This window comes from Sycon ciliatum, chromosome 3 (genome assembly GCF_964019385.1).
Source record: "Sycon ciliatum chromosome 3, ocSycCili1.1, whole genome shotgun sequence".
Taxonomy (NCBI): Eukaryota; Metazoa; Porifera; class Calcarea; order Leucosolenida; family Sycettidae; genus Sycon; species Sycon ciliatum.
Window position 1 is genome coordinate 18,729,101 of NC_088645.1, and position 26,003 is coordinate 18,755,103.

The window sequence follows — 26,003 nt, forward strand, 5'->3', positions numbered from 1 at the left end:
TGGCTGAATTTCTATTTCCCTGTTCTTGGACTTTCCTGGCCTCAAATGTGGCAAGGAGTAATTGCATGGGTAACACAATGCAGGATGTACTGTTGTTTTCACGATATCTACAGCTATGTGAGAGAGACACCAAAAAGTTAGGGTGCCAGTTTCCAATGAATGGACTGTAGCACTATTATCGCGCGACTCCGCGAAAATTTTCACTTGATCACCATCGTGCCTTGAGTTCCACCAATGAGGCGCGTGGCTTTTAGTTTTACTGTTGTAGGCTTTTAGTCCAACGTAGTCGCAATGAAATACAATCATGTAGATCTACATGTTTGAACTTTACGGTAGTGCTGAAGCAGTTACCGTACTTGCGCGATTAGAGCCCTCACTTGAACAGTAGCTAGGTCTACCCTATCTCGAATAGAGCAGTACCCCAGTGTCTGAGGGCCATTGAAACAATAAATCCCTCTCTTGAATAATGCCTCTTTCCCCCCCCCCCCCCGCTCATAACCAAGCGCACGTGCAAGTAACAGTTAGTTTGCTAGTCTTTTGGTAATTTTTTTGTCCATGTCATCCCACTGGTGGTTTCAGGATCAAAAATGGCACCTCTTGTTGGCAGGTTATTGCTCGTTCTGTCGAGTCGTGGTAGTTTACTGTACACTTTAGGCTCTGTTTTTCTTTTCCTTCTTTGTTTTTTATGCTGGATGACGTAAATTTACATGCATTTGAAAAAATGTAGCCCTCTGTTGAATAGTTTCCTCAGTTGAATAGTTTATCAGTGGCCCATCTGTGATGGACCCTGAAGAGACAGAGCTCCAGGGACACTAATCGCGCGATTATACTATATTTTCAAAGATTGAATAGTAAATTGACTAAGCAATAAATTTTGCTGTTCAGTTTTTGATTCCTATGCTCTCCTGCATTCATAACAACAATGTGACGCCTTCAATAAAACAACGTTGTTGCTGTGTCAGGTCTACTACAGTACTAGGCCGGCCAGGTTACTGTTATTAATTCGTCATTTGAACCCTGCGTAGATTTCAAGCTGGCCTTGAAAATAAGGTGTTCGAATGCATTTTAATAATTATTGTTAGTTTTCATGCGAATTTGATGCTGTGAGTACCGGAGCTGTAAGTAACCACAGCAAGTGATATGCCCAGCCAAGGGGAATCACGGGGCCACGTCTTATGAATTCACAAAATGTGTGGACCATTCAATTAAATGTGCTCGTCTTATACATATGTCTCATTCTCATTCTTCATCACCACAGTCTTACACTGCAATCGTCGCTAATATCTCCCCAAATACCTTGGGGCTTCATCAGGGAGTATAACTTTAAAAGAAGCGTACTTCTTGAAGAGATTGAAGGGCAAACGTATGGAGAGATATGTATGACGATTTAAGTATAAGGTGGTGGTGAAGAAGGAGATTGAGACAGGATTACATGGGAGCCTCCGCATAGAGCGGGTCATATTAGGTTTGTGACATCCCACAAGACTATCACGTTCATACTGCAAACGTGATATGTGATCATGTTTATTATTATAATGATAATGTGAATATGGTTGAAAAGCAAAGGAACAGTGAAGAAATGCGAAGCAGATCCTATTCTAAACCCAGGCCGGAGTCCATGCAACCCTGACGCTGGTTTCGTTGATAGGGTGAAACCGTAATCCACATCTTCTCTATGCAAAAGAATGTCTTTCATGATGAAAAACAAGAGATGATGTGGGAAAGATATGTTGCGAAATCTGGTACCAAATACAATCAGAAAACGTACAGACGTGCATACCGATTTTTTATACTGGTTTTGTATGTTTAGCAAAGTGAGGATCAGACAAAAATAGAGAAAAAACGAGAATATTACAAAAGGTTGTAGTAGATGTAAAGGTGGTGCATGACGTTATCTGATGGGGTTCGTTGCACTCCCCCTAGCAAAGGACTCGAGTAGGGAAAACAAAATTAATATCAATGTACTGCATTAGCCAGACTGATGAACAACACAATGTAATACTTCAAAGTATAATGGAGTGCTATCCTCAATAATCATTGAATGCTGGAAATACATAGGCTGGTGGTTACAACGTGGGGCAATATGTTACCATACACAACAGGTGTAATATTTACCGGTATACAGTTGATTGAACGAACTTACTGCGAAATGCTAACCACCCAGCTATGCTCTACACTTTGCGTGGGAGAATGGTTGGGGGACGTGACGTTCCTGATAAGAAAAGGAGGTTTATATCACATCCCCTTTGCGGCTGACTCAACCTGATGCTGTGATCTGCATAACATTGGATAACATTTCCTGTTTGCTTCGAGGGAACTGGTAGCTTAAAAGAAGTGCTGTATTCAATACAGAGCTAGAGAAAATGAGCATTAGATTGATAGTTGGGACATGTGAATTGCAATTGTTATACTCAAGTAAAAATTATCTCGTCAGGTGGGTCTGTCATTCTTTCTGATTTTGCTATGATCCATCACAAATTGGGGGTCTCATATTCTCCTCTTGCATAGTACGGTTCATCACCAAGCTTCGGTGGGCTCCTTACAGGCTCTTTGTCCGATTCCGCTTTTTCTGCTGTGGCAGTTATGTTTGTAGACGGTGTGCGCAAATTCCGTGGCACAACCTCCGCATAACTGTCTCTGCGAAGGGTAATGTCCAGTCGATCATACTGCGGTTGTTCGCCAACACCATTCTCCAGCTGTTGTTGTTCACCTCCTGGCGCAAGTTGAGTAGAGGGCTTCGCCTTCGCATCGCTCTTCCCACCATGTAGCGTGTAGCTCTTTATCATTGTGTCATAGGTAGTGTCTTCCGATAAGACCTGATTCCCATCCACATACTGCACATCTACATCTGAGTACCCGCTTTGGCTGCTGCTCACGTTAAACCTTACTGGTATATCCTCTGCCACACCATACTGTGGGTTTTCGCACGCTAGGGTACGTGCTTCAATGGGGCCAGGCTCGCCACCGGACGAGTCGCTGGGAACACGGAGTGCTGATGAAGTGTGCTTTACCTTACAATATAACAGCACTGACAATATGATCCCGAGCAATAGTAAAGCTCCTACACCCGATCCAATCATCCAAGTATAGCTCTGTGCCGTGGGCCTGAAACGGTGGGTAGTTGCAGCCCCGACTGTGATTCTCGACTGTGTTGGAGTACTGCGTGCTGGTGACTCCACAGCTACTGCGTCATTCACATCAGTGGTTTGTGGCCTTTGTGCGTGACTGGATGAGGCTGGAGGTGGATCTGGAAAACAGAGAGATTAAGAAAATCACAAGTCGCGTGAGACTCGGTTAAAGGCAGAGATTTCCGCATCTGTAGGAACGTCGCCACCCTTCAAAGATCCAGGCGCAGATGCAGCTATGTGAAACAGGCTTTGTTTATTTTGTTGAATGAGCAAAACTATTGTACAAAACCTGTACCCAGAACAAATTCCAATCACACCACTCTATTAACGTCGGGCAGCATTCGTGCCACTTCCAGAGCCTACAATTGTATATGGCCTTGCAAATCGAGGGCGTCAAATGTGAAATATGGGACACATTTCACCTGCTAGATCTGTAATTGTACAGGTCCAATTTCGGTGCCTTTGTAAGGAGTCAATGACGACATGATCATTATACTCTCTTACCCCTAGAAGTGGTCACTTCTGTGTCGATTAGAATAGTAGTGTCTTGGCTTGATGGGAGTGAAGGCGTATTCGACATTCCAGAATCAACCACTTGGACCAGTTCCGATGTCAATATTGTGGCTGAAGGTGTTGATGAAGAGGTAACTAGTGAGACAGAGGTCAATAAAGGGCCTTCATCTGTCGTAATTCCTTCGGATGGTGACGTTTTGGTTGACGCAAAGGATGTGGAAGCCACGGATGAAAGCGGGGTCACTGTCGATGCATGGACGCTTTGAGACGGCGATATGGTGGCTGAAGCAATGTGAGAAGAAGACACCACTGCATGTCAAATCAAGATAAGAAACAAAGTGGCAAGCTGGCACCAGATCATTTCATAGTCACGTACATATGCATTCAGCCCGGCATTTTTTGAATATACAATGTAGCCGAAAGTGTAAAGTGAATACAATATCGCCTGGTGTCTGGATAACTGCATACCCATAAACCAAATATTTCACCAACATCAAGCTAGGGAGGTAGAATATATTACCGCGAAAGACCCAGTCTGTAGAGTCCCGAAAGTCAAGAAAAATATTATTGAGTGCAGACAGGGAGCGCCTCGTTCTTACAGTACTAGGCAGGAGAGACAAAATGTTTTTCCATTTTATTTATTGTAGCATACGTCAGTGTACTGCAACCTCAGGGCGTGTCAGGTATGCCCAATTTAAGTTTGGGCACCCTGTAAGAAGACCTTAGGGTCTGTTGGGAATGCCCAAGTAAATATACAAGATATTAAATAACAATACATGTATATGGGACGACACCTATAGTGAATAAGACCACACAACCCCGACTATAGCCCCAGTCTCCTGATGATTGCTTTTCAGCCGATGAAACTCGTGAGTAGAGACAATTAATCACTTTTTTGTCCCACCGGATTTTCGTGTGTACTAGGCTCTGCACGCTGTGTATCGAGCACTGTGACCGGTAGTCAAGGTTCTTCTGTAAAATACAATACAAATGCTGGTGGTGACAGTGGTTTTTTCTTCAGACTTTTCCCGTTTTCCTCTTTCCCTCAAACCAGTTAAAATAAAATACGAGTTAACTTACTGTAAGACCGGAAAGTCTAAGAAGTCACAAAGTGTAACGTTTTAACAACCAATTCTTTTTCGTTATTATTTTGATGAAACGTTATCTTGAGATGTTTGTGTAAAGATGCGCATACAGTTGGGTGGCCTGGTAGCAATCGCTAAACTTTCTGAACTTTATCATGCCTAAATCACAAAAACGTTAAACATTTTCGTCGTTAAACTTTCCGGCTTTACAGTATACAATACAATACATTGCAATTTATAACACAAAACTATACATTACAACTACTGGTAGGGAAAAGAGAACGTGAGTATTGTGGAAAGCCTCCTCCAAGACAAAAATGGTAGACCAATACGAATGAGAACACACGTCAGGTACTTAAACTTCTCCTCAGATGATGTACAGGCAAAGAGCAGGTAGATAAGAACATCGCGGCAAGGGAATCGTCGCCTACACAGTGGGATATAATGTCAGATATTGTGCGTTATTTATTACTAGAGTTGCAAAAGGGCGTCCGCATATGTATCTGTACAATGAATTAAGCGTAGTGCCTTCTAAGTTCGTATTGATGTTCCTCGGGCGAACATTGACTAGTTGTTGGAGGTGACGGCGTTGTGAATAGCTACTGGCTCTAAATGTCACGACTCCATGAAGGACTCTGACTCACGCCTCTACCTGGGGCTTCACGAAGTGTTTGTCGTGCTGGAAACAAATCGTCTCTGTGAGTTTGTATCCCTGGTGATGTTTTTGCCCTGGATAGCAGTATATAAGCGGTACTTTTCAGGCCCACCCTTCCTCGGCCTACTCAAGCTGAACTCATGAGGGGTGAATTCCCCTAAACGCTGTGTATTGATCAGGGAGTGGTGCTCTCTTGCAGGTTTGCCAAGTGGGAGGTGCGACGTTCTCCTCGTGTGCTCCAGAGGGCAGTCGTGAGTCAGTTAAGTGTCAAGTTCGGCAAGAAGCGTATGTTCCTAGTTGGAACAACCAACTTCATGACTATTACCGCGGAAGAAGCAACTTCTAAGTTCGTATTGTTCTCCCGCACGCGGGCGTGTGACTAGTTGTTGGAGGTGACAGCGTTGTGACTAGCTACTGGCTCTCAACGTATGTTGAGCACAACTCCAAGAGAGACTCTGACTCAAGCTGCTACCAGGAGCTTCACGAAGTGTTTTGGATACGAAGTGTCCCTGTAAGTCTGTACCCATGGGGATGGTTTGGCATGGAGAGCAGGATATAAGTTGTGCTTTTCAGGCACCGTCTTCCTCAGACTACTCAAGCTCACCTGATGAGGGGTTAGTTTTCCGAAACACTGTGTATGGAGCAGGGAGTGGTGTTTTCTCGCAGGTTTGCCGAGAGAAGGTGCGACGTTCTCTTCATGTTCCCCGGACGGCAGTCGTGAGTCAGTCAAGTGTCAAGTTTGGCAAGAAGCGTGTGTTCCTAGTTGAAGCAACCAACTTCATGACTATTACCGCCGAAGTCGCAACTTTCTAAGTTCGAATATTTATTTATTTATTTATTGAAGGATTCCCCAAAGGCTTTTCGCCTGTCGAAGGGGTTCCTGTTTTGTTTGATTTACAGTTGGTCGGTTTTGTTCGGCGAATCCAAAACAATCAAACTTTAACTCGGACGGTGAGCCAATATTACCTTAATTTGGCCGTCACAAGAATTCAGCGTATTCTTGCAGTTTTTTTTCTTTTGTTTCGGCTTGTATTGGACCAATTAAGCATGTTTATAAGTTTGAACTGAATATGTCCATGCGTTATGGAAATATTTATATGTTCCCAAAAGGGAACGTTGGCCGGATCGCGTACCAAAAAGACCCTGGTTTTTATGAAGGGAAGATGCAATATGATAAAATGGATTATGTTGCCTTGTGTTGCCTAAGTGTTTGTGGAGCAATGCAAACATGAACAAGCAGTAATGGAGAAGAAAACATATGTAATAGTCGTCAAGGAGTGTCCAGCAATGTTTCTTAGTGTTTTCGGCTGCTACCGTTCGCGTCTCGTATACACCGTGGTATTCGATCAACGATCGAAATGCAGTCGAACTCCACACTTAGAACAGTAACATATCGTGGTTTGTCTGCACCATTTACAACGACATTGTGTTGTTCACATTCTGTGTTGTCAAACGCCCTTATATTGCACATCAACAGCAAGACACTGGTGCTTCTGGGCGGGGTCGGCTATAATAAAATAGGACGGCGATCTCGGGATGAAACTGGATGTAGGACGTCGGCTTGGGGCTCGTCGCTGCTTGAAAAATTGGCACTCTCAGATCAGTTGTAAGACTGTGGAGCCAGACATAAAGAATTACACTGAATCTCTCAAGATTGTCGGTCTCCGAGCTAATGTGGGCCTTGTCCGTATCGCGGGTATCGAGCGGTACTTACTCGTCAAATAGTGTTTAGAGATGTACAGGGTGTGTATATCTCGCGATTGGCAAGTGGGTGATGCTGTAGTGATCTCGTGGTGATCGTGAAGGGATTTGTCCAGTTCAATTTCAGGACGCCTATTGTAAACACCAGTCTATTTCACCCAACGCGTTGCTCCAGTGGGTTTGCGTTTTTTTTTGCCGTCGTACTCACTATCAACAGGACAGGCACCAAAATCATCATCCTCTCCATTCGTCACCTGGTAGTTGCCTAGGTCCATATATCTTGCAAGTTCGATGAAACTCTTATCATCCGTTGAATCATCTGATTACTACTCTAGTTCATCGTCCATGTTCATATCAACGAGAATGGTGAGCACACATGCTCTTTCCCTGGGCACAGGAAATTCACTGCATCAGAATCACTGAATCATAAGCCCCATGTAGTGAACTGAGTTGTGAATGTGCAGTGCTCAGGGAAGGAGCAAGTGTGCTCACCACTTCTTTTTGCTGCAGGATGCCTTACCCCTATAGCGCTTACGGTCAGATTGCCAGTAATCGGTGGCGCTATAACTAGGTCCTGAAGTGTGTTGGAGTTCTCAACAAAGTCGTTAGCTTCCATTGAAATCACTTTTGAGTCCCTTTCCCGAAAGGACTCTGCTACTGTAAACCTTTCCCTCTGCCGTACCACATTACAGCTAAAGCGATATTTTCTGACAAAAATGCAACCGCGCTGAGGAAAAAATCTTCGAAAGTCCAGGAGAACGGCATAAAGCATCCATACTTTGCTGAATATTGTTCAAGTGAATCTTGTTACACAAAAGAAAACCTACTTCAGAAGTATATCCCTTTGGAGACTGTTAAGCAATCTTTACTTTGGCAAATTAAAGGCTCGCAACGCATTGATGTATTCCGCATGCTAGTGAATCACAAATATATGACCACATTTGGTTACCATGGAGACGGTCCAATCACCATCAAAACATCAAAAACGCTCCATCAGTTATATATTCACGTTTACGGATATAACAAACAAGTCCTATGCGCTAGATATGCTGGTTCCTGAAATCTGGTGAAAATCAGGTATATCTGAGTCTCGGATCAGGCCAATGTTCCCTTTTGGGAACATCGAAGAAAGACGGCGGGTTTCTATGTGCTATGACCAAATTTTCGGTGAATCTTCAGGCCAGTTGGGTGGCCATAGTAGCAGAGTGCACTTCTTACTTGTGGATTAGTCTGATAAAGACTGTTTTTCACACCAGAATTCTCAATTTCTGAAGTACGGCCGAATACCGTAAATTCACGACATTTCGCATTATATCCCGATACTCGAAAATTTCAAAAGCCTGACAAATATTCCAAGATTCATGATCATCAGCCTTCTAGATATGTATATAAACCGAAAATGCGGAAGAAAAATGAATTTCCCTTGACCAAATCGCATGCGGAAAGATATGTTCCCTTTTGGGAATATTGGCCTGATTAAGGTTATTATGATGAAGAAAGGAAAAGGACAAAATGTTACGAGTTATGACAAACTGTCCACCAACGTAAAAAGATCTTATCTTATACAGTCAGCGAGTGCGACAAAATGGCACAAAATTGACAAGGAGTACTGAGACATTCGGCGACCTGACACCTAGCTCCAACACTTCTCCAAGGCGCTAACGATCAACCTCCCAACTTGGAAGGCACCGGCTCGGAAAGGTCAAAGAGGGGAAGGAAAGCGCAACGAAGAAGAGCACGAGCTACGCGCCACGGCAACAAAGAGTGTCGAACGTTAGTTGGAAGGTTGTTGGTTTGCGCCTTGGAGAAGTGTTGGAGCTAGGTGTCAGGTCGCCGAATGTTTCAGTGTTCCTTGTCAGTTTTGTGCCATTTTTCGCACTCGTTGACTGTATAAGATCTGGTTACGTTGGTGGACAGTTTGTCATAACTCGTAACATTTTGTCCTTTTCCTTTCTTCATCATAATAAAAATTTACTGTGACAAAAATACGTTCGACGTCAAAAGCAGACAACTAACACCAACAGCGATCCCAACATTGACAGGGTTTGGGTTAACTGGGTGTTGGCGGTGGTCGAGAGTTCCCTTCGGGAACTGACACGATAGTTTTACTTAATTTTATTTTTATTAAAAAAAACATTTAGAATATTAGTACAGATACCGTTTGGAGCTGTGTTCTTCATGCTGCTTGTCGCTGATAGCAGTCGTGCAGTCGTTGGCGAAACAGCAGCTTGGGTTTCAATCGGAACTGGCGAGGGTTTTGTCGCCGCCGTGATTATTGCTCCGTTTGAATCTAGCACAGGAACACAATAACATTACAAGTACGGTTCAACTTGAAAGGGGGTCTGCAAAGGTAGACACAAGTGTAAACAAATTTCATAGTTTTTGTACAACTTATCTAGCACCCTCAAAACATACTTGATTTACAACAAAACTTGGCCTTATTTTGACCTGATATTTAAAAATAAATTCTCACTCAAATACCCCACTCGAGGCATCCCACTCGAGGCATCCCATCTTTAAAAAATATTGTATAATGTTATATTAAACTCGGATTTTAAGCCAATAATACTATTCAGAGAAAGGGAAGTAACATGATTTAACAGTAACTGTCCACCGCTGAATACCATAATTATTATATAAAGCCAGAAAGGGCAACAACTGGGCACATAACTGACAAAGTGCAGAGAGATTCTAGAACCTTCCAAGTTGGACGGCTGTTAGGTAGCGCTTCGGAGATTAAATCTCCGAAGCTAAAAGGTAAAGTTACTAGAGCACTACTCTCATGTTATGGCATTTGTTAGATGCAGGATTTCCTTCGGCCTTCTGAAATCATGTATCATGTGCATTCGCGGTTGTAAGCGTATACATTTTAGTTTGAAATTTGCACCCTACTGCGGAGCGCACACTGCTTTGGCAGCGGCGGAGGCTCGCTTCCGACGTAACCGTCGGAAACCATCAAGAACAATGGACCAACTAATTATTCACTTGCCCTGTCTTTCTAAACAACATGTTATTGCAAATGTTCTTGGTTGAGTTTTTGGCCATTTTTCGTGCTTTGGAGTTATTTGTTGTTTTGGGAAAAAAAGAAAAGAAAAAAAGGTGTAAGTTCGTCGAATGTCTCAGTATTCTGTCAGTTGTGTTCCCATTTGTTGCACTTTCTGACTAAAATTATACTAACTTGTATCATACAGTTACAGCGTTGGACAGTTACTGTGAACTCGTAAACATTATGTTTCCTTCCTTTCTCTAAATTAGGCTCGAATTCGAGGATATATTTATAAGACGAAAAAAGGACCAAAGTGCTCCAAGTTACACTATAATTATTATCCACCAACCGCAACTTTACAATCAGCTCACACGATAACAGTGCACGACAAGGTCCAACGGTACTGACTCGATAAATTTCTACCTTGTGCAGATTGCTGTATCCCAGTACATATTTTGCCCTGTAAGTTTTAGTCATTTTTAATTTTATTTCAGCCATTCCCTGTATAATCCTGAAGAGAAAGGAACGAAAAGGTTTCATATCTGATGTGAAGTGACTTCTGGGCTGGACGCGTTAATCGCGTGGATGCATGGGAACTTCTCTTGTTCCAGAATAGACAAGAACGTCTAAATTATAGCTGAACTTCAAACATTCATGGGTTAGTCAGGGACCAGACCGGCCTGAAAAGAGAATAGAATGCAAGACGCACCAGGACTCGAACCCGGGACATTGCTTGTCACGAGCAATGACAAAACCATATGGCCTGTGAGACCAGGCTGAATACACATGTACAAGGCGCTAACAGGTTAGCTCACAACACAGTCCCCACATACTGATGGTCGTTCCCCTTCCCCATAAGACCAACCACGGTTAGTTTCGAGAACGTACAACCAGAGGCAAAAAAATGTGATTGAACGTTTAGTGTGGGTATTACGGTTCTCGACATTTGTCTTGTTGAGCAATCTAGGGAGGCTGCTCTAGTGTTGCGGCATTCCGCATTGCCTACTCCTGTTCGTCGTTAAAGCCCTCTGGCGCTAGGGCGACGACCTATTTTAATGTATGTGGTGTATCCTTGGCACTATGTATGTGAGTTCTCCCTACTTAAAGTTCGTAGCTGCCCTGATGAGGCCTCCATGGCGGAAACAGATTACTTTCTACAGCAAGGTATAAATGTTTTAAAGAGAGCAAGTCTGAGAAAACCATAACTTATGTTCAAGTCGATCTCTCAGATTTCGCTCAAAATTTTCAGGTAGGGTTGCTTTGGAGTGTACATCGACATTCCAAAGCCCACGCAAAATCTTTTGAAGGGAACCATGAAATTGGCATACCCCTCAATATTGGCCCAATATTGGCACGATATATGGATCTACAAACGAGCCACGGCACAGCGTACAAGAACAAGCTACGAACAAAACTCCATCGAGCCAACCTTACCTCACCTTAGAATAATTCTTAAGGGAGCATGTCTGAGAAAACCAGAACATATGTGCAAGTCGGTCTCTCAGATTTCGCTCAAATTTTGCAGGTAGGTTTGCTTTGGGGTGTAGATCGACATTCCAAAGCCCGCACAAAATCTTTTGAAGGGAACCATGAAATTGGCATACCCCTCAATATTGGCCCAATATTGGCACGATTTATGGGTCTACAAACGAGCCACGGCACAGCGTACAAGAAAAAGCTACGAACAAACCTCCATCATGCCAACATTACCTCACCTTAGAAGAGTTCTTGGGGCAGCACCACTTAGCCATGCCAGCATCCCAGTAGACGAGGGCAATCATCCCTTGACGCCACAAATGATCGTCTTGAAATTAGCCAAATTACAAGCGCTGATAAAACAGCGAGCTACGTCCTCAATTAGCAAACACTATACACCGGCAGATAGTAGAACACCTCTTCTAGCACTGAGGACATGTCCCCCATCATCCTTTTTGGGTTTTCTTGAAATAAACAATTTTGAATATTTCCACTCGACCATTCTGAAATACGTCCAAACTCATACCTGCGCAGGAAAGCTCACCCCTCCGCGACGTCTAGTCAGCAAATTCTACTCCAACACCACTCCCAACGCTGCAGAACAAAGTGTATTGTTGACTCTGACAAGGAAAAGCAGCGGTGATCACTTGTCATTCCAAACGACAAGCTTCTCCTTGCGCCACCAACATAATTCGGTGCAACAGTTGATGCAAAAGTGACTGAATTTTTGCGTGTAGTTTTTGGATTTTACTGCAAGAGGAATGATGAAATCACGTGCCTCGCGACACAAGAATGCCAGCTCTCGTAGATCACGGTTCAGCAGTTGTTCCGAGTCACCTTGATCAAGCGCACCTGCACTTACATGGATCATCCGTTGATCTGGATCGGATCAAGTGCATCTTGATGTCCAGCTCAAGAGCACGCATGTCGTGTTGTAGGCCTTCCAGCCGGGACTTTCCCTCCCCATGCAGCACAGAGACTAGGGCGAATAGTGTCAAATCACGTTGTTCATGACGTAAGAAATCTGCCATGTGGGCGCGCCACATACCCCATGTACTAGTAACCAGTGTAGGCTGCGCCGCGCGCTGGTTAACTCCAAGCGACCTTGATGGCATGGACAACGGCTCATTCCATGCTGTTGCAGATCTACGTGGATCATCAGCATGTAAACTAGCCGTAGTTCCTGTTGAACCATGTTCGGGATGAGCGAGGTTAGTGTGAAAAAATGCATCCCTGTTCGTACTGCAAGAGGAAATATCTCAAAGAATTCTTGCCAATGCAATAATGCTAGCGCTATAACGATAGTTTCTGCATGTTCTGAGCAGAGCATGCAAGACATATAATGCATCTTACCTCCTCCCTCATGGTCCGTTTCGAATAGCGCCTCAGGAACGATCGTGATCGTGTGCATTGTTTCGTGCACCAGAAAGCATTATTCTACGTCACGATCCACGTGATTTCTTCATTCCTCTTGCAGTAAAATCCAAAAACTACACGCAAAAATTCAGTCACTTTTGCATCAACTGTTGCACTGAAAAATGTTGGTGGCGCAAGGAGAAGCTTGTCGTTTGGAGTGACAAGTGATCACCGCTGCTTTTCCTTGTCAGAGTCAACAATACACTTTGTTCTGCAGCGTTTGGAGTGGTGTTGGAGTAGAAATTGCTGACTAGACGTCGCGGAGGGGTGAGCTTTCCTGCGCAGGTATGAGTTTGGACGTATTTCAGAATGGTCGAGTGGAAATATTCAAAATTGTTTATTTCAAGAAAACCCAAAAAGGATGATGGGGGACATGTCCCCAGTGCTAGAAGAGGTGTTCTACTATCTGCCGGTGTATAGTGTTTGCTAATTGAGGACGTAGCTCGCTGTTTTATCAGCGCTTGTAATTTGGCTAATTTCAAGACGATCATTTGTGGCGTCAAGGGATGATTGCCCTCGTCTTCTGGGATGCTGGCGTGGCTAAGTGGTGCTGCCCCAAGAACTCTCCTTAGGTAAGGTAATGTTGGCTTGATGGAGTTTTGTTCGTAGCTTGTTCTTGTACGCTGTGCCGTGGCTCGTTTGTAGACCCATAAATCGTGCCAATATTGGGCCAATATTGAGGGGTATGCCAATTTCATGGTTCCCTTCAAAAGATTTTGTGCGGGCTTTGGAATGTCGATCTACACCCCAAAGCAAACCTACCTGCAAAATTGAAGCGAAATCTGAGAGATCGACTTGCACATATGTTCTGGTTTTCTCAGACATGCTCTCTTAAGCAGCACCACTTAGCCACGCCAGCATCCCAGAAGACTAGGGCAATTATTCCGAGACGCCACAAATGATCCTCTTGAAAATAGCCAAATTACAAGCGCTGATGAACCAGCGAGCTACGTCCTCAATTAGCAAACACTATAAACCGGCAGATAGTAGAACACCTCTTCTAGCACTGAGTACATGTCCCCCATCCTTTTCGGGTTTTCTTGAAATAAACAATTTATAATTTTACCACTCGACCATTCTGAAATACTTCCAAACTCATACCTGCGCAGGAAAGCTCGCCCCTCCGCGACGTCTAGTCAGCAATTTCCACTTCAACACCACTTCCAACGCTGCAGAGCAAAGTGTATTGTTGACTCTGACAAAGAACGGCAGCGGTGATCACTTGTCACTCCAAACGACAAGCTTCTCCTTGCGCCACCAACATTTTTCGGTGCAACAGTTGATGCAAAAGTGACTGAATTTTTGGTTGTAGTTATTGGATTTAACTGCAAGAGGAATGAAGAAATCACGTGCATCGTGACGTAGAATAATGCTTTCTGGTGCACGACACAATGCACACGATCACGATCGTTCCTGAGGCGCTATTCGAAACGGACCATAAGGGAGGAGGTAAGATACATTATATTTCTTGCATGCTCTGCTCCGAACATGCATAAACTATCGTTATAGCGCTAGCAGTATTGCATTGGGAAGAAATCTTTGAGATATTTCCTCTTGCTAGGCCTGGACAGGTTAAGCTAATAGTTTCGTGAAAATATGCTTTTCGCATTGCTGAAAAAATTGCAGATTTATGCTATTTTTATGCTAAAAGTTATCTTATTATGCCACATTATTATTATTATTATTTATTCATATTTTACTGGGGCAGTCCCCACAGACCTATGGTCTTCTTACAGGGTGCCCTAGCCACGTGAAGATAGCGGAGCGAAATGCAGCAGGTAGGGATATGGTGCGAATCGCGGCAGGGAGGGCGTTCCATCGGTCAGCTCCAATATAAGATACAGAGTGATAGCCAAAATACAATCTGGCATGGGGACATTAAGCTCACATATGCTGCTAATGTGTCATGATTCTGTGTAAAATAACAGGGGATTTTTTTGTAGAGGGCGTTGTACTGTAGTAGCAAACGTTCAACGGTGTCAACGCACCGTCCGACCTAGCTACGACCGTCAGTGATTGTAGTGGACTGGACATGTTCTCAAGGGAGTGGTAAACCTACGACTTCCTGGTCCATCTACTTGTACTTGTACTTGTAGAACATGTACAACTGTATGAAATTTGATGCGAACAGGCAGATTATTCCAATTTGATGCGATTCGTATGCAATTTGCATCGAATTATGCGATTATTCGATTTTGGTAGGAATTATGAGAACAATTATGCTAGCATAATCTGTTAAGACCTACCTCTTGCAGTATGAACAGGAATGCATTTTTCACACTAACCTCGCTCATCCCGAACATGGTTCAACAGGAACTACCGCTAGTAACTGTTTACATGCTGATGATCCACGTAGATCTGCAACAACAACGAATAACCGTCGTCCATGCCATCAAAGCTGACCAGCGCGCGCCGCGCGGCCTACACTGGTTGGCCGGGGGTATGTGGCGCGCCTACATGGCAGATTTCTTACGTCATGAACAAAGTGATCCTACTCGCCCTAGGCTCTGTGCTGCATTTTGACGGAAAGTCCCGGCTGGAAGGCCGACAACACGACATGCGTGCTCTTGAGCTGGACATCAAGATGCACTTGATCCGATCTAGATCAACGGGTGATCCATGTAAGTGCAGGTGCGCTTGATCAAGGTGACTCAGAACAACAGTTACTGCTGAACCGTGATCTACGAGAGCTGGCATTCTTGTGTCGCGAGGCACGTGATTTCATCATTCCTCTTGCAGTAAAATCCAATAACTACAACCAAAAATCCGCGATACTCATGTTAAAACAAAATGGCGTCACGATTTATTGAAAGTGGTATAGTTGGTGGTACGAGTGTTCAAACCCATTTGAACTTCATACTCTTCGTCTTCTTTTTCACATGCTCTCTTTCCATCGTCCTTAGCTTTTGTTTGTTGAGAGCTGTTTTGGCTTTCTCCTATACCTCTGGGGGATGCCAAGTGATGGTTTTGAGAGGCTGGTGATGGCTGTGAGCGAGAGTTTGCCGATCGGCGTCGTCCTCGCTATAGCGATGAAAATACTAGTTACTGCGCACCTGGCAGATATCACAACACGTCGGAGCGTCCAGGAGCAAAGGAATCTTGGGTTTTCACTGGAATCTAGTTCCTCCAGCATCGTGTAGCCCACCGTCGGTGAATGGCGGTCCAGAAAGGTCGAACCTGGTCTTCTGCAGCATCTCGCAGTCCTGCGAGGCACACTGAATACGCCTGTCATGTATTCTACAAATAAAAATCACGAAGTAGTGGACTTTACAGTGATGAGTCTATCCTGTATGCTGCAAAAGACGCAGGAAATGTGACTGGTGTCTGTACACTCAGTGACTGGACGCCAACACCCCAGTCTTCTCCTGCAGGATCTGTTTGACATTGACATTATGCAGTAGGTCGGCATTGACCTGGTTTGGCAGCTATCGTAATAGTATCTGCCTGGTTGGATGTAGCAGGTTGGTGTTTGTTCGTCGTCCAGTCCGGAATTTTCTTGTAACTCACGGTGGAGTACGCGCAGGGTTTGTGATCATCCCTGTTCACTTCAATATTATCAAACACAACGTTCCCTTTGTCACTCATCTTATCCTGAGTACTGAATTTGCTGACAATATTGCACCACACTTGTCACAACCTACCGCCACTGCTGGCGGTGGCGACTGGTTCGTCAATGGCGGTGACCAGGCTGACTGACTAGCTTCGAGACAGCGGCCTCGTTGTCAACCCCGCGGCAGCCTAAAGGTTGATGTTATCGATCCAGCCTCAGCGCCATGTTGACGATGCCCTAGTGACTGTGTGTCATGGATTGCCTTGCCATCAGCGGTCATTGCCGTCCACCTTGGTGCAGCCCTCTATAACTGGCTCAGCCCATGGGAGTCTCAAGTGGACAAAGTTGTTGCCAAAGTAGCTCAGAAGATTGGTGCACCGTGGTGTAGGTGAGCACATAACTAGGACTTCCCAGCGCCTATTTGTCCAGGCTGCGATACTATGTGACATGCTGTACTGCACATTCTTTCAGCACTGCAAGGCCGGCAGCTGCACCGACTGCAGGGGCCGCGCACATGCAGGCCGCCTGTTGCCAGTGCAGCATTCTGGAACGTTCCTTCCTTCTGAGATCCGTGGAATAATAACTTTGTTTGCTTCAAAGCAAGTTGCTAACCTTTCTGTTGTGCTCCCAGTGTCTTTACAACAATAACCTACAGCAATGTTTTATTTTCCTTTCCATTCCCCAACCAATGAATACTACGATGTCGATTCTATTTCTGAATACTTTAGTGTGTGCCCGCGCACGCACGTGTGTGTGTGTGTATACCTCACTCGCCACTCGAAGTTCTGTTCCCCATCACTGGAACACTGCCTGTTCTTTCAGGACCTACCATCATCTGCGGATGGGCATTCAATGATTGTATTGTGTGTGTTTCATTCAGAATCAGATCCGCTATCGTTGCTATAAGAGAAAATCTATGGGTTCACATCCAGTGCATTTGTCGATTTGCGTGCTTTTCTTGCCACGGGCGCATATGTGGGACATTGTGTGTGTGTGTGTGTGCGTCTGTGTGTATGGGGATATTCTGTGTATCGGCTTTTGGTACTAATTTTCAGGTCTGTGCTTGCATGTGTGAACATGAAATTGTTCGGTTCTGTGCATGCTATTGCATGTTGTATATTATTGTATGTATGTGTGCATTTCCACGAACAGTGTAGATGAGCGTGGAGAGTGCATTCATCCCTCATCAACCACTTCCCATTGGGCTTACGAGAGTTTTTTCTGCGTACCTCTCATTTTTGTTTGTTTCTCTCTGATACTGTATTGATGCCGGTACCTGTACCTCGATGTGTTCCTCTATCTGCAGTCACCTTTAACCTTCGGTCAAGTTAACGTTTATTGTGCTCTATTTATCGTGCGAATCAAAATAAACAATAATAACACAAGTCGTGCTAGAGTGACGACATGTGCGTGTAGTAGGGTTGATGCGATGGGACGTTATAATTAGGTGGAACAGAACACACATTGGGCAGATTGATTGGGCATCATTGATTGTGCTCAGTCTAAACAGTGAACATAATAATTATCTCCAGTGACAGACTGTAGCAGCTAGCCTCCAATAGGTAGCTGGCACTAGTCCCTACTGCTTGTTTGATAGGTGCCGCCAGAACCCCCTGCCCTATTCTGGGGCATACTGAGGTACTTTGATTTTGTTGACTGCATGTAGACAGCATCAAATAGTAGTACTCGTAGACCTTGGCTCTTTGTAGGTCAACCACCATCGCATAGATCGATCGGTGACTATGCACTTGGAGGTTGGAATAGCCCGCGCTGAACAGATCTTGCCATGGCCCAGGGAGTGAACTCGCTTACTCGACTATCCCGGTTTTAGTTAATGGTGTACTAGCTGTGCTAGTACTTGTTAGCAACAATCCGAACTAGCGCACACACTGCATTGCTTTGTACTGCATTCAAGACTGACGTCATGCGCTTTGTTTTGCTGCGTAATCACAAATGGCACCAGCCCATTTTTGCGGAAAAGAAAAACAAATCTTGCTTGCCCTGTTGTGCTCTTCCAGACAACGGATCGTGCTTCAGCAGTGTTTCTTTTCCTTTCGTAGCTTTGCTGCCAGCCCGAGTGTCACCTCGACACTGTATTTCTTCAGTATGTCTGACCTTACTGTCGACACTGTCAAGGCAATGCCTTGCCAAGCCCTCCGCGGCGAGCCTTCTCAGCGCGGCTTGAATCCGAAAGGAAACTTAGTAAAAGTATTTGACAGGACCGTTTGCTGGCACAACTAGCCCTTGGTAGTGAGGTCTGCTCCGGCCAGGAGAACCAGCAACATGACAGTGCGGACACGGCTCGCGAGCCCAGAAGCCCGACGTGCACCAATGCCTCCTCCGCCAGCTCAGGTGACGCGGGCTCAACGGATCTCTGCGCTCCCGTACGGGGACGAGGTGTAGTCGGCTTTGTCGGCCGCCATTTTATTATTATCGGAGAGCATTCACTCTCGGCGCCGCTCCTCACCCAAGGCCAAGGCAATGCGGCAGCTGCCGCCACTACGCCAGGCCAAGCTCCTGTAACCCACCCGATCAGCCAGCTGTGCCCAAGGCTGTGCAAGAACGTATCTTGCGAGGGGAGTTCGTAGATTTTTCAAGTTTGTTGCCTGAAATTCTTGCACACTTCCGGCCCAACATTCCGGCTGGTGCACAGCCCGAATAACGATAGCCAGCTAAATATCGTTGAGTCGGATGACGCGAAGCAGGTGCGTCGCAAGGTTCATGATAATTACACATGTAGCTACCCGGCTCGAGGCGTGGACCACATACATGTCTGTTATCACGGCTGCTGCCCTACACCGCACTGCTGAACTGATTGCGTACCAGCAGTTGATCCTGACTGCTAACTGCCAGTTCCTCCCAAGCGCGTGGCTAGAGTACGACCGCCAGCTGCGGATGCTCGTGGCCCAGTAACCAGGCACGAAGAGGTTGGACACCATCGACGTGAACCTATGGCAGATAGCTGTCACAGGCCATGCACACCCAAAATGCGCTCAATGTAAGACGGTCCATCCAGGGGCGGTTTGTGTCCTTTTCGTCCCGAAGCCAGCAGCATTTGCCTCCAGTGGTCGCAACCATACCAGCGACGGCCAAGAAATCTGCCGCAACTTCAATGGAGGTCGCTGTTCTTCGTCGCCGTGCCGCTTCTCCCATACCTGCAGCCAGTGTGGCAAGGACCACCCATGCATCATGTGCAACCAGCGGCAGCGCGGAGCCAATTGGCCACCCCGCCGCTCCTAGCAGAATGGCTACTGAATCGCTTGACTCGGTACGTAGCTTCTTTCCTATACACTCTGCAGACACCACACTGCTAGCTGACCACTTTGCCCGCCTGTTACGTAACCACTCAGATCAATCATGTGTTGCGTATGTTCCCCATGGCCTGCGCCGTGGCTTTACTCTTGGATCTGCCGGCCAACACGACATTTCGGTTTTCTCTAATAATCTACCATTGGCTTTCACTCACTCGGCATTTATATCCGAGCAATTAGCTGCTTCCTGCGCCCGCAGCGAGACCACAGGCCCATTTCCGTCACCTCCATTTCAGTTCATGCGCTCTGGTATTGGTGCCATCCCCAAAAAGAACGGCAAGCCGCGAATGATCCACCATCTGTCTAGTCCGGAAGGCACCGGCGCGAACGACAGCATTCCTGCCGAGCCGCTCTCTCTGCACTACGCGAGCATTGACAACGCGATCAACATCATCATGTCATGCCCACAGCCTGTGTAGTTGTCCAAGCTCGATGTACGCAGTGCATTTCGGCAGATCCCAGTCCGCCGTCAGGACTTCGCTGGGAAGGCTCCTACTACTACGAGCGCTTTCTGCCTTTCGGCCTCCGCTCCAGCCCAGCCGTCTTTGACTTAGTAGCCACAGCAGTCAACTGGATCATGCAGCACGAGTTTGCTATAGATCACCGGCTTCACTACCTCGATGACTTTCTCGATATCTCCACTGGTTTGGCTGCAGCCAACCAGCAAGTCACCATCCCCCTCCGGGCGTTCACATATCTCGGCACTCTTTGCTCCATCCCAGCTCGAAGGGCCATCACCATCATTGACCTTCCTTGGTATTGTCCTAGACTGCGAGCGCCACGAAGCTCGGCTACCAGAGGACAAGCTGTCCGAGATCCGTGCGCCACTCATGGCTACTATCAGCGAGCGCAGCATCGGCCAGCGTCAACTCGAGTCCCTCCTGGGGAAGCTCACTTTTGCTGCCCGAGTCATCGTTCCTGGACACACATTCATGCGTGAACTATGATCAGCGTGCCCTGAACTGTATCTGTGTATGCGAGTGCGGTGCATAAAGCCCACCTTGAGAATGGGTTTGCTGGCCCCTTAGTAGATGCGTGGCTTCTGAAGAGGGTGTTGAAGGGCATCCAACGATGCCATGGTACGGCTGCACTCACCCCTCGCCTTCCTATAACTATGCCAATCCTACGACACCTGACGGATGCACGCCGGAAAAGTAGTATCCTGAATGGCCATGACAAGCTGCTCTGCCAAGCCGTCATGCTGCTTCTTTGGATTTCTTCGGTGCGCTGAATTCACTAATGGCATCACACGGGGCTGTACTAGCTCCCCTGGTGACGGACGCCTGCAACTCTTCCTGCTTTCATCCAAGACGGACCCATTCGGTAAAGGCGTTACTAGTGACATTGGCCCGTCTGTACCGCCGTACTGCCCGGTCCGTGCCATTGTTAGCTACCCATCTGTCACTCGTCGCGAGGGACCGGAGCAACTCTTGTTCGTACTCTCGAACAGACAGCAGCTGACCAGGCAGTCATTCACAGTAACAGTATGGTCTCTTGTCTCTGCGGCCGGTGTACCATCCCAGTCGAACTACTCCGGGCATTCGGTCCACATTGGTGCAGCCACCACTGCTGCTATGGCTAGTGCCCCCGACTCCTTCTTCCGAGTGGCAGGTCAGTGGAAAGAGCGATGCGTGTCTACGCTACATCCAGACTACAACAAGCGCATACCGCCAGCTATCATCCCGGCTTGCTGCCGTGCCATGGATGCCATGATCCCCAACTCGGGTGAGTAATGAGCTACTGAACTCTAGCTGCGCAATGCTTGCTTGTGCTGACATTAATTGACCCTTGCGGTGCGTCAATAGTGCTTAGCTAACGGAGTGCTGGTTTCATGGGTCCACTCTCACAACTGGTGTTATCTAGCTATTTGCTGCGGCTCTGCCTTGCGCTATATTACATCCATTTAGCATTGCAGCTCTACGTTGAGCTAACAGCAGCTCTACTTTGAGCTAACAGCAGCTCTACTTTGAGCTAACAGCAGCTCTACTTTGAGCTAACCGCAGCTCTACTTTGAGCTAACAGCAGCTCTACTTTGAGCTAACAGCAGCTCTACTTTGAGCTAACCGCAGCTCTACTTTGAGCTAACAGCAGCTCTACTTTGAGCTAACAGCAGCTCTACCTTGAGCTAACAGCAGCTCTACTTTGAGCTAACAGCAGCTCTACTTTGAGCTAACAGCAGCTCTACTTTGAGCTAACAGCAGCTCTACTTTGAGCTAACAGCAGCTCTACTTTGAGCTAATCGCAGCTCTACTTTGAGCTAACAGCAGCTCTACTTTGAGCTAACCGCAGCTCTACTTTGAGCTAACCGCAGCTCTACTTTGAGCTAACCGCAGCTCTACTTTGAGCTAACAGCAGCTCTACTTTGAGCTAACACCAGCTCTGCTCTGAGCTAACACCAGCTCTACTTTGAGCTTCAAACCAGTTGTTTCGAAACCAGCACTCCTCAATCCAAAGATGCCTCTTTGTTGACTTGTTTGTGTGAGGGATAGGGCTAATGGTGTACTAGCTGTGCTAGTACTTGTTAGCAACAATCCGAACTAGCGCACACACTGCATTGCTTTGTACTGCATTCAAGACTGACGTCATGCGCTTTGTTTTGCTGCGTAATCACAAATGGCACCAGCCCATTTTTGCGGAAAAGAAAAACAAATCTTGCTTGCCCTGTTGTGCTCTTCCAGACAACGGATCGTGCTTCAGCAGTGTTTCTTTTCCCACCATCCCTCCCTATCCAACTTATTCACACCATCATAATATTATCGTACCCACTAACCGGGTCCACTCTCACAACTGGTGTTATCTAGCTATTTGCTGCGGCTCTGCCTTGCGCTATATTACATCCATTTAGCATTGCAGCTCTACGTTGAGCTAACAGCAGCTCTACTTTGAGCTAACAGCAGCTCTACTTTGAGCTAACAGCAGCTCTACTTTGAGCTACCCGCAGCTCTACTTTGAGCTAACAGCAGCTCTACTTTGAGCTAACAGCAGCTCTACTTTGAGCTAACCGCAGCTCTACTTTGAGCTAACAGCAGCTCTACTTTGAGCTAACAGCAGCTCTACCTTGAGCTAACAGCAGCTCTACTTTGAGCTAACAGCAGCTCTACTTTGAGCTAACAGCAGCTCTACTTTGAGCTAACAGCAGCTCTACTTTGAGCTAACAGCAGCTCTACTTTGAGCTAATCGCAGCTCTACTTTGAGCTAACAGCAGCTCTACTTTGAGCTAACCGCAGCTCTACTTTGAGCTAACCGCAGCTCTACTTTGAGCTAACCGCAGCTCTACTTTGAGCTAACAGCAGCTCTACTTTGAGCTAACACCAGCTCTGCTCTGAGCTAACACCAGCTCTACTTTGAGCTTCAAACCAGTTGTTTCGAAACCAGCACTCCTCAATCCAAAGATGCCTCTTTGTTGACTTGTTTGTGTGAGGGATAGGGCTAACCAGCATGAGTGGTGCAATTTGTCCATACCATGTTGCGAGCTCACAGTTGTTTGGGCAGGTTTTGAGCTGCACCACGAAACAAAGCGAAATAACGGCGTTACTGTAGAGCAAGGAAGCGGCGAGACGGCACTTCCAGGACGAGACAGGCAGTAGAGATGTGTTCACAGCTCGAGCAACCTCTCAAACCCTGCCGGTACTCCACAGTTACAAGAAAATGTCGGACTGGACGACGCGCCAATGCAAACCTGCCACATCCAACCAGGCAGATAGCTGCAAAACCAGGCCAATGTCGACCCACTACATATCGGTATGTCAATGTCAAACAGATCCTGCAGGAGAAGACTGGGATGATATTGGCATCCAGTGTACGGACACCAGTCACATTTCCTGCGTCTTTTGCAGCATACAGGATAGACTCATCACTGTAAAGTCCACTACTTCGTGATTTTTATTTGTAGAATACATGACAGGCGTATTCAGTGTGCCTCGCAGGACTGCGAGATGCTGCAGAAGACCAGGTTCGACCTTTCTGGACCGCCATTCGCCGACGGTGGGCTACACGATGCTGGAGGAACTAGATTCCAGTGAAAACCCAAGATTCCTTTGCTCCTGGACGCTCCGACGTGTTGTGATATCTGCCAGGTGCGCAGTTACTAGTATTTTTATCGCTATAGCGAGGACGACGCCGATCGGCAAACTCTCGCTCACAGCCATCACCAGCCTCTCAAAACCATCACTTGGCATCCCCCAGAGGTATAGGAGAAAGCCAAAACAGCTCTCAACAAACAAAAGCTAAGGACGATGGAAAGAGAGCATGTCAAAAAGAAGAACAACAGTATGAAGTTCAAATGGGTTTGAACACTCGTTCCACCAACTATACCACTTTCAATAAATCGTGACGCCATTTTGTTTTAACACGCATACGGTCCATTCAGTCACTTTTGCATCAACTGTTGCACCGAAAAATGTTGCTGGCGCAAGGAGAAGCTTGTCGTTTGGAGTGACAAGTGATCACCGCTGCCTTTCTTTGTTAGAGTCAACAATACACTTTGTTCTGCAGCGTTGGGAGTGGTGTTAGTGTAGAAATCGCTGACTAGACGTCGCGGAGGGGCGAGCTTTCCTGCGCAGGTATGAGTTTGGAAGTATTTCAGAATGGTCGAGTGGAAAAATTCAAAATTGTTTGTTTCATGAAAACCCACAAAGGATGATTGGGGACATGTCCTCTGTGCTAGAAGAGGTGTTCTACTATCTGCCGCTATATAGTGTTTTCTAATTGAGGACGTAGCTCGCTGTTTTATCAGCGCTTGTAATTTGGCTATTTTCAAGACGATCATTTGTGTAGTCAAGGGATGATTGCCCTCGTCTTCTGGGATGCTGGCGTTGCTAAGTTGTGCTGCCCCAAGAACTCTTCTTAGGTGAGGTAATGTTGGCTTGATGTGGTTTTGTTCGTAGCTTGTTCTTGTACGCTGTGCCGTGGTTCGTTTGTAGACCCATAAATCGTGCCAATATTGGGTCAATTTTGAGGGGTTTGCCAATTTCATGATTCCCTTCAAAAGATTTTGCGCGAGCTTTGGAATGTCGATCGACACCCCAAAGCAAACCTACTTGCAAAATTTGAGCGAAATTTGAGAGACAGACTTACACATATGTTCTGGTTTTCTCAGACATGCTCTCCCTTTGGAGTTCGTAACCTTTTTGCTTCCGCAGAATTTGTGGCAGTCACGAAAATGCGCACTCCATTTTCAACATAACTTTGGTTCCACCTCACCGATTTTGAAGATCTTGGGCTCGTTGGAAAGCTCTTGATGAGAGAAATACAATGAGTCCACACTCGCCAAGAGCACTATTCATTGTCCGCCACAACGCGCCCCAAACACGAGTCCAGCTCCAGATTTGAGACGAAATCGGTCTCCTGTAGCCATTTCACTGGATCTAGCTCGGAACTGTTCAATTTTTTTCCAGTAGAAGCTTACCTTGCCGTGTCTTCGCGCCGCGCCGGTCCTGGCACGTGCTGCCTGTCATCAAGCTGGGAAAATCCTTTTTTTCACGCTCTGCTGGCTCGCTGCACGCACGACCGAAAAATCGAAATGTTCGATCGCTCGCCGCTCACTCAAACTTCATCGGAGAGACTTTTGACCTGTTCGAGGCGATAGCGGAGAGTTTGCTCTACCATCCAGACCCTTCGATTGTTGAATTTGATTTGGCCAAGAACCGAAAGTTTGACTGCGCCCACATGCATACAAAATGCCCATGGTTCGAAATCGAACCATTGACTCCCAAGGGTTAAGCTATACATATTATAAAGGTGATCGATCCCATAAGAGACTAAGATCAATCTTGTATCAGCTAAATAAGCCGAGCCAACAGTCCATCGTCAGATGGGGAAGTATTGAAGGGGGTGGGTGAGGGCATGGAGAGGGGAGCATCGTGAATCTATTTGAAAAGTACATTTTCATGTACTTTATTCTGTACTTACATTCCATAAAGAGGTTGAATAAAGGCGTACTAACAACCCCGACTTGACTTCCTTTTATTGAGCAGTGTGAGGATGATTTTACTAACACGGTAACCGATGATGGACCATAGGACTGGCGCTTCAGAGCATCTTGAAAGTTATGGAATGCGTAACTCACACAACAAGGACTGGAACCACAGGTAACCGTTTCACCCCAAGTAGGACTGTAATCTCCACGAACGACAGTGTACGTCACGTCGCAATGACTACCACGTCCAACCATGAAATTGATG

General features: G+C 46.1%; 1 protein-coding gene across 1 annotated transcript; it reads right to left on the reverse strand.

The window, feature by feature from the left end:
* Positions 1 to 1,306: 1,306 nt before the first annotated feature.
* Positions 1,307 to 26,003, reverse strand: LOC135812527 (mucin-17-like). The gene is made up of 4 exons (XM_065325859.1): positions 25,732 to 26,003; positions 9,241 to 9,372; positions 3,633 to 3,950; positions 1,307 to 3,247 (listed from the first exon to the last, which is right to left on the reverse strand). The coding sequence occupies exons 1-4, from the start codon at positions 25,991 to 25,993 to the stop codon at positions 2,472 to 2,474; spliced, it is 1,488 nt and encodes a 495-aa protein (XP_065181931.1). The 5' UTR covers positions 25,994 to 26,003; the 3' UTR covers positions 1,307 to 2,471.